We start from the raw sequence: 9,142 nt of genomic DNA, 5'->3' as shown, positions 1-9,142 counted from the left end.
TTGCTGTTGCTACTTGACACTTCTGTAGGAAACAAACAAAAAAAGCTTGCAAAACAGTCAGCAGCCTTTTGTGCATTAATAAGTAAACCTCAGATGATGAAAATGACTGATGCTTTCTGAGCGATCAATGGGTGATGTTTCTGAACCTGGTCCTCAGAACAGCAAATAGAGATACAGCGTGTCCAGAACAAGGTTGTAATAACAGGCCAACAGTTTTTATTTTAATAAAAATAGGTCCTGTTAGTACCCATGGAGGAAAAAAACTAGTGCGTCAGATCCCTTCATTGTAGATATCAGTGCTTTCACACAAAGCCAAAGTTGATATTTTAGCTTTTAAAAAGTAAGTTGACAAAATAGATTTCATTGAATGAACTAAATGATGTTCAGATATGGCAAACATTAGAAAAAGAGGATGCAAGAATGATTGCAATTTGAGCAAAACTGACATGACTGATTGATCATACTAACTTCAGGTGGTTTCTCCTAAAGTGCTTATGGTTTGTTAACTAGGTGTCTAACAAGAAATCATTTTTTGCATGTGAGATTTACATATTTTGGTCCTAATAGAGTGATTTAAAAACCCCTGTGGTAAAGACCAAACTTTTTTAGCTTCTAACTAATTCTCATATCAGCATAGTGTACTACTTATTAAAAACCCAAGTGTAAATTAAATTTTAGTTTTTTTTCCCGTAGCCCTGACCAATTGATATACTTTTTAGAAAACTGTACAGGGAGGGAAAATAATTTTTGAGTCACTACTTATTTCTGCTTTCTATCTCTACTGGAGTCTTCTTTTGTTTTTAGTCAACATGTTTACTCCAGCCACAGGAAGCTTACAAATGTGACTTCTTCCTGGGATGCTCACTTGCTTCCAAGTCCACATGTGCACCTGCACATAACACATGCACATATACTGTTTGTCAAGCTCACACATACATCCAACATAGACACATACGTGCACACACACAGAAGTCCATCCAGTCACCTCACTCATCTCCTGACCTCAGCTCAAGCCCGGCCCCTTCAGGCACAAGGTCACAGTCCTCTGTAATGCGATCTCAGTGCACCCTGTTCTCCTTTGTGGCGCTTACCCTGGTCCGTGGATATACATTTATTTCTATGGGCGTGTGTGTAACATCTCTGTCTCACTAGAGTGCAAGCTCCAGGAGGAGAGAGGTGGATGTGCAGGTTTTACCCACCAGGTGTAAAACCAGGGTTTCTTCAACAGCTATTTGTTGGTTCAAGGATTGAGGGGTAGATTGACTCCTAGAAGTGAACATGGAACTTGCTAAAGATGGGGTTCACTAGATTCATTACTACATGGCGTATGGGTGGCGAGAATTCTCATCATTTCTAAAAGGCATTTAAATACCCCAGAACGCAACATGTTAAAATGGGGGGGGGGGGGGACTGGGGTTGACTGAAAAGCAGGATGGAGAAAGTTTGGGGGTGAGAACAGGATTTCTCAGCAATCTATAATTAACCCAGTATGTCAGGCTAATGGCTCACCCTGTAGGAAGGTCCCCCAGCCACCATCGAGGGGACGTTCTGCACAAGGAAAATGATGTTGGTGCTGGAGAGGATTACCACTTCAAGCCAGAGTCTTCTGAGTGTGCAGGAGCAAAACTAGAGTTTACTGTTAGTGGGAGGTGCCATTGCGAAACGTTAGGATGGGGAGGAAGACTTTACCACTGGGAGGGGCTTGGAGAGTGTCTTCAGGCGGCCCCTCCCTTTCTGAAAGCAGTAATAAGCCGCACCTCCGATAAAAGGGTTACACAATTCCCCTTTGCTTCCTGTTCTACTTTTGGAAAGAAAGAATTTATCTGGAGGAAAGTAGGAGCGTAGGTTACGAAGCTGCCTTCCTGTTGCCGGTCATGGCCCCTGCGGTGCACCCTCCTGCGTTTGGGTCAGAGCAGCTCTGAGGAGCCCACCAACCCATCCGACCCGACACGCTTCAGGATCCCCCCACTCACAGCTCAGGGGACAGCCTTCGCAGGCCGCCTGATCCTGGTCTGGCTCTGCAGCCTCAGTCTTCACCACTCTCTGTCCGTGACTTCTGTGTCCTCGATGGGACACTCCTGTGAACTGTCTCTTTCTAGAACAGTTCTAGCTGGAACAACCTAGATAACTCATATGCGTGTCTTTAGGTGACTGTGAAAACAATTATTCCTTTTTCCAGGAAGTCTTCCTGACTCCACCACCTTGTGGTGTGTGTGTGTATGTGTGTACACACATATACATATATACACACATACAAATATATACATTATTTTCTGAACCATTGGGATGTCTTGCTTCTTTCCCAATACCTACTTTAGAACGGATGTCCTAGGAACAGGAATATTTTCTTATATAACCACCATTAATTATTAAAATCAGGAAATTCAATATTGTTAAAATACGATTTTATTTTCTGCTTTTATATTCAAGTCTTGCCCATTGTGCAATGATGTCTTCATACCGATTCTTATCTCCCCCTAGTTCAGGATCCAGTCTAGTATCACACATTACATTTAGTTGTTCCTCTCTTTTTAGTCTTTTTAAATCAGAAACAGTCTTCTGCCCTTCTTTGACCTTTGACATTTGAAAAACATAAGCTAGTTATTTTGTACACTAGCCCCAACTGGAGGTTTTTCAGTGTGTTTCCTTGTGACTGCCATGAAAGTGGTGCCTTGTCCTTCTCTGTACCTGCCATCAGGAGGCATAAGATGTCAAATTCCCCCAGTATTGGTGATGTTTGCGCTCATCTTTTGGGTAAGGGGGCACCTGCCACGTTTCTCTACCACAAAGTGATTCTTTTTACCATTGTAATTAGTAATTGGGGTGGGGGGAGATACTTTGAAACTATGGAAATATCCAGTTCCTCATCAAACTCTCATCCACTAGTCTGGCATCCATTTTATATCGCTTTATTTTTAAGGAAGCTTATTTTACATTGTTAATAAAGAATATGATTATGATAAAAGGGTTTTTTAAACCACCCCACCTAAAATACCTGCCTCTCCCATATCAACCCCACCTCTTTACTTACGAAGATCTTACCACCCAATTAGGAGAAGTCTCGTATGTGCGGCACCAGCCAAGGCAGCGTTTCTCATTTGTATTTTCAACTCTGTTCATAAATTATCTTTTCATTTCCTTTTCTTTTACAATAAAAAAAGAATCCATAAAAGTGGCATATTTTTTTATAATGAGAAAAAAGATATACAGTATTATTTCTGGCTTGTCAAATGTCATAATACTGCTTTCGGTCACATTATGATGGGTATCAGTAATTGCATTTATTTTTTCATGCTTGCTACAAGGACTCACTTTAGACTCTGAATAGCTTCTTATAGCCTTGGAGTCTGTGGACTGAAAATCATTTGGATTGATTAAAATCATGAGGAGAATTATGATAAGGGTCAGATCACATGGGCACCAGAAAGGGAAAATATTACCATTTAAACTAGAAATGGGACTTTTTCTCCTTAAGTGAATCATATTTACAATGGCAGAAAGGGTAGCTCATTGTAAGATTAATAATAGCTCACATTCACTTATCCATTTATTCAAAAGAAAATCATCCTGTGAGCCTACAAGGTAAGAAGCACCATTACATACAACTTCTAACTACAAAGGATATCTTCGAATAATATCCTTCTGGGTCTAAAGCAAGCTTTCGCTAAAAGGAACCTTGAGGACTTGCTTATAGGTTTTTTTTAAAGAACTCAGAAACTGAAATATCCCAGAGAGAGCAGCATTTGTCCCCCATCTAGGCGGATCGTCTGCTTGACAAATACTTGGTTTCAGAAGCCACCAAATGGAGTGGAGAAGAAGGAAGGACTGTCCCACCCCCAGTCCCAGACAGCCAGGTCGGAAAAAGCCAGCTGGTGTTCCTGGGATACCACACAGCACATTCCCATTGCCTCCAGCCCAAATGTCCCAGAAAAGAACCTCTCTCTTCCGTCCCACCTATCACTGCCATTTGATGTTCTGACCACAAATGGAGTTCTCCGAAATATCAGCACCATCAGAAAATTTTAGAGCTGGAGAAAACCTAAAGAATAAATACCTTTCCCTTTAAGACATTTCTCAACATACTTTTACGTCCTATCCAATTTGTTCCTCACAAAAAGCTTGTGAAGAAACTAAACACCAGCCAGGTGAAGGGACAGTTCAGTGTTAGCAATGAACCAGAGCTAGAATTGTGACTTCTGGGGCTATCGCCCACCAGGCTGATGGCCATAACGAGGTCATCGGAACACCCTCCCCCTTAAATGCTTCCATGGCATATATCGCCATATTAGTTGTGTATTATGTATATGGTTATCTGCTCAGTGTCTCACCCTAGAACAAAAATGGATAATGGGGATGGAACCTCCTTTTCTCACGTTGTATTCTAGAATCTTCCTTGGAGGGATGGGTGGACAAAGGGATGAGTCGATATACCACGTACATGTATTTCTTCTGACCATAGCGACTGCTTGTGTCTGTTTCAAGACTGTAGCTTGCTGCCGGAAATGGCCCTCTCAGTGGACTCGTCCTGGCACCGGTGGCAGTGGCGAGTCAGAGATGGCCTCCTTCCGTCTGCATCAGAAGCCACCCCACTGCTGTCCCCGGAGAAGGGGAGGCAGAGATACAGCCTGGCACAGCAGCGGGTCGTGTTCCCCAACAATGCCACGTTCCACCGAGACTGGGCAAAGGTCTCCAGGAGATACTCCAGCAACAGAATCTGCACAACAAAGTACACCCTCCTCACCTTCCTGCCCCAGAATCTCTTGGAGCAGTTCCACAGGTACGCACGCACCTGGCCAAGCAGAGCCCACTTTAACCAAATACCTGCCACTCAGAGACTCTGAGATGTGCGCAATGGGCCTCCTTTTCTTTAGTATCCAAATGCATGGACGTGGAGAAGCCCCGTCATCCGTTCATTCATTCGTTCGTTCAGTAAATATTTATACAGATTCTATTCTGTGTTAGGCCATGTGTGGAGTTCTAGAAATACATGAGGAAAGAATAGAGACTGTCCTGAGTAGATTGTCCAGTGAAAGAGACATTAATTTTATAAATTATATAAATAGACATAGATAGATATTTTCAAGGAGAGCTATATGGTGCTGTGAGAGCAAGAGGGAAATCTCGCCTAGGCAGAAAAAGACTTCCAAGAGGAACTGGTGATTGAAGTATAGCCTGAAAGAAGAGAATGTGTTAACTAGGTGAAAAGAGGCAGAGAGAAGTTAGGGAAGGGAGCCAGGAAGATGTTTCTACAGATGGAGCTTCATGTGCAAAGGCACGGTGGCAAGGAGGAGCAAGATGCACTTGAAAACTTTAAAATGCAAGCCACTCTTTCAAGATAATATATGCAAAATCACCTTTTAATTATAAAGCAAAACATGCACTTAGATATCAGCCTAAATTTTGTAATTATTATTATAAAATACCATTTATTGAGCAACTACCATGCTTCAGAACCCTCTGTTGTATATATAAATATTACCCCATGTACTGTCAATAAGAGCCCTTTAAAGTAGGCAATCCTATTCCCATTTTACACAAGATGAAATACATTCAGAAAGGTCACACAACTAGTCAACAGTAGGAACCAAGTTTGGATCTATATAGACTTGACTTCAAAGCCCTTTCCATAATGTTTGAGGTGACACAGAAAAAGAATGTCATTTTAGTTGGTTAAGGGCCAAGAGTAGGGAAGAAATAGTATGGATATTCACTCACACCTTGCTTGCCCCTTGCAGGTGGGCCAACCTTTATTTCCTGTTCCTGGTGATTCTGAACTGGATGCCCACCATGGAGGTTTTCCACAGGGAAATCACCGTGTTGCCATTGGCCACCGTGCTCTTCATCATCATGGTCAAGGATGGCATGGAGGACTTCAAGAGATACCGCTTTGATAGAGGGATAAACTGCTCCCACATCCAGATATATGAAAGGTAAGAGGAATCATTCTTCTGTTTTCTCGCTTGCAAATAAGTCATGCAAACTCATCACTTTCAAAAGATTGGTCTCTCTTCTCGTGTGTTTTCTTAAGTTCACTTAATTCAGTGATTCTCAAACAAGGCAATTTTTCCCTGCAGGGAACGTTTGACAATGTCTGGAGACATTTTTGTTGCCATTTTGGGAAGAAGGGTGCTACTGGTACCTGTCTAGTGGGTAAGGAACAAGGATAATGCTAAACATCTTCTAATATATTGTACAGACCCCTCACACACAACAAACAGTTATTATCCAACCCAGTAGTGCTGAGACTTAGAAACCTTACTTTAGCTTGTGTAATTAGTCATAAAATTAAACACAAGGATGTTACAATATTAAGAGTAGGACTAAAAACTCTAGCATTGACCGGGTCATCTCAGGAGACCAAGTTCAGGAGCAGTTCTTTGGACGGTGACAGGCAAAGTCTCCCAAACAAGAAACTGGGTATCATTTTTAAAGCATCTGAACCTCCAGGTTAAAAATCCTTGCTTTTAGAACGTAACCAGGTAGGTTTTAGGACCCAGAGTTGACACGCCTGTCCTCAGCTGCTTAGGGTGGAAAAGAAAGATACCTGTGGGTGACGTCTACATTCCAACAGGTGGAGTCTCAGCAAGTAGGAGGAAGTGGCCTGGCAAGTGCACACCTGTTCTCTGCAAGCTCTTTCCTTGTCAGCTTTCTCCCTGGGTGTTTGTGCACCCGCTTTTATTTTTAATTTGCCTTTGAAAAGAAGAAAGACACTTCCAGCAGAGAAGAAGGTACAAGATGTCAGGGACATGACTCGCTGGTTGCTGAACAATGGAACTGACCAGGGAGAAACCTCTTCTACGTGGAGCCCCCATGCGATCCTATGAGAAGTAAAGAGACGGGGTTCAGCAGAGATGGGCAAGGAAGAGAAGAGAAGGCGGAGAAAGAAAGAAGACAAGAAGCGAGTGGTGGTCCCCAACCTGCTCTTTGAAGGATGGTCCCACAAAGAGAACCCCAACAGACACCACCGTGGGAATCAGATTAAGACCAGCAAGTACACTGTGCTGTCCTTCGTGCCCAAGAACATCTTTGAGCAGCTGCACCGGTTTGCCAATGTCTATTTTGTGGTCATAGCGGTTCTGAATTTTGTCCCCGTGGTCAATGCTTTCCAGCCTGAGGTGAACCTGATACCCATCTGTATCATCCTGGGGGTCACTGCCATCAAGGACGCTTGGGAAGACCTCCGGAGGTACAAATCCGATAAGGTGATCAACAACAGAGAAAGCCTCATCTATAGCAGGTAAAGCAAAAACACTTGGGGACATCTTGTGGGCCCAGCCCTGCTCTGTCTGGGGTTGCTGCCACTACAGCCGCTGTTTAGAGAAGGGACGGAATAGGGGGAGAACATTATCTCAGTGAAGCCGTTCAGTTCTTCACAGTGAGGTTTATGGTCTAAAAAACCAAAACACAGAAAGAAAAAAAGATAGGGGCTTGACTCAGTTCTTTATTAAAATTAGGAAGTCTTTACTATATGGCATTTCCTTTGTTGTTTCAAACGTGTTAGTATTTAAGAATCTTGCATAAATTAGCATTTATTCTTAGTCCTGTGTGGCCCTGAGCACCCTGGAGCATTTTTGGAGACCCTCAGGGCAAGAGGCATCGCTATCTGTTGGGGGAGACCCCGTAGAGCGTTGTATTAGCAGAAGCAGCATCAGAAACCCACCACCTGGATTAAACATTGTCCCTGTCACTAGAGAAGTGTGTGACCTCAGGCAACTCACCTAATCTCTCTGAGCTTCATTTTGTTATTCATAAAATCAGAACACTTCCTGGGGTGGTCATGATAATAGCACAGGGTCATCTTTGGAAAGCGCTTAGCGCTATGCCTGACATATAATAAATGCTCAACACGTCATAAACTGTGATTGCTTCACCTATCGAATGTAAAACTCATATTAGCTCCATCATCCCTACGCTTCCTCTCTGGTGTTGTACCAGCCAAAGCAAAAACTGCACACCGCCTCTCTGGCCACATTATTTGTTATTTCATATGTGTCATCGGTTTACAAAAGTTCAATCGAGCAATTGACCAGACTCGGTTATGAAGAAAAGGACATGCTCTTGGTCAGGAAGGAAAGAAAGTAGTGTTACTGTGTGTGTCCGCTTTGTGCCAGCTCGCGTAGGCTGGACCGAAACAAAGCCATCAGACCTGGGCTTACAGACAGACTGCCTGACGGAGCGTCTTCTGGACCCGCAGGTAGACAAACGCCTTCATGTTGGACTCACTATCAGGTGAGGGCGTGGCATCCTGGCAAATCAGGAAAATGTCTGTCTCACTCAAGGAGCACTGTCTGTCTGACGTTTTCCTCTAACTGTGTCAGCCTCATTTCAGCAGAAGTTCCACAGCTGCTCTGGTCCTTCTTGCTCTGAGATGTGTGTACAGGGACTGCTTCCTTCTAAGGAAGGGTCCTCTTTCTCGTGGGGTGGAAGGTGATCAACTTGGAGCTGTCTGGGGAGAGGGTTTCTGAGCCAAACTCCACTTGGAAAGTTGTCACCAGGGAAACTTCTAATGCAGGTGACTCATTTGTCTCCAGGTCACCGCAAGAGAGGCTCCATGCTCTCAGCCAGCTTCTGATGAGCCTCCAGCTTCTGTGCGTGCAGAGCCACACCTGTGTCTAAGAAATTCAGGTGTGAGGCTTTAGTTTGGGTTTGGTGGTGGTGGTGCATTCTGAGCTTGACCTCATTGTCTAGAATGTTGTTGGCATGACATAGAGTGGAGATTTAGACATTGCCCACCTGTGAATGAGGGACGATAAAGAGGGGGAAAATAACTGTTGGGGTCGGATGCCTTCCTTTGAAGAGAATGGTTTTGTACAAAGCATAGCTTGTCTCCTGTCACCAATCCACCCATCACTGTTTCCGCCTTTCTCCTCCCCACCCCACCCCAAACAAGCTAGTGAGCCAGGAAGCTGGTTCCTTGGGGAGGAATGCATGTGGACCTCAGCTCGCCGGGTCCTGTTCTACCTGCTCTGCCAGAAATGCTCTGTCCGAAGCATCCCAGAATAATGGGCCTGTTCTTCAGGATAATGTCAGTGCTAATCAGACCACAGCCTGGCCTGGGCAGGGTCCTGGCCCGATGGAGCCCAGGCTGCTGTAGGTCTTTGCTCAAAATAACTTCCCAGGACAGCAGAATGAGGTGATAACA

The 9,142-nt window shown here is 43.9% G+C and overlaps 1 protein-coding gene across 5 annotated transcripts in view; it reads left to right on the top strand.

Moving 5' to 3' along the window:
• The first annotated feature begins 4,488 nt into the window (after positions 1–4,488).
• Positions 4,489–9,142, top strand: part of ATP10B (ATPase phospholipid transporting 10B (putative)) — a 101,499-nt gene continuing 96,845 nt past the window's right edge. For 4 of the 5 annotated variants that reach the window (XM_090288529.1, XM_090288526.1, XM_090288530.1 and 1 more), the window contains exons 1-2: positions 4,489–4,777; positions 5,736–5,930. In XM_090288529.1, the coding sequence (XP_090144655.1) occupies positions 4,503–4,777; positions 5,736–5,930 (470 nt within the window). In that variant the 5' untranslated portion in view covers positions 4,489–4,502. Of the gene's footprint in view, positions 4,778–5,735; positions 5,931–6,604; positions 7,238–9,142 lie in introns of those variants that run through there. The other variant, XM_090288527.1, reaches the window with a different exon arrangement.

The sequence above is a fragment of the Furipterus horrens genome, unplaced genomic scaffold (genome assembly GCF_987537825.1).
Source record: "Furipterus horrens unplaced genomic scaffold, mFurHor1.1.pri manual_scaffold_10, whole genome shotgun sequence".
In the NCBI taxonomy this organism is placed as follows: Eukaryota; Metazoa; Chordata; class Mammalia; order Chiroptera; family Furipteridae; genus Furipterus; species Furipterus horrens.
Note: the sequence above shows the minus strand (reverse complement) of the source record. Positions and strands in the feature narration are given on the sequence as shown.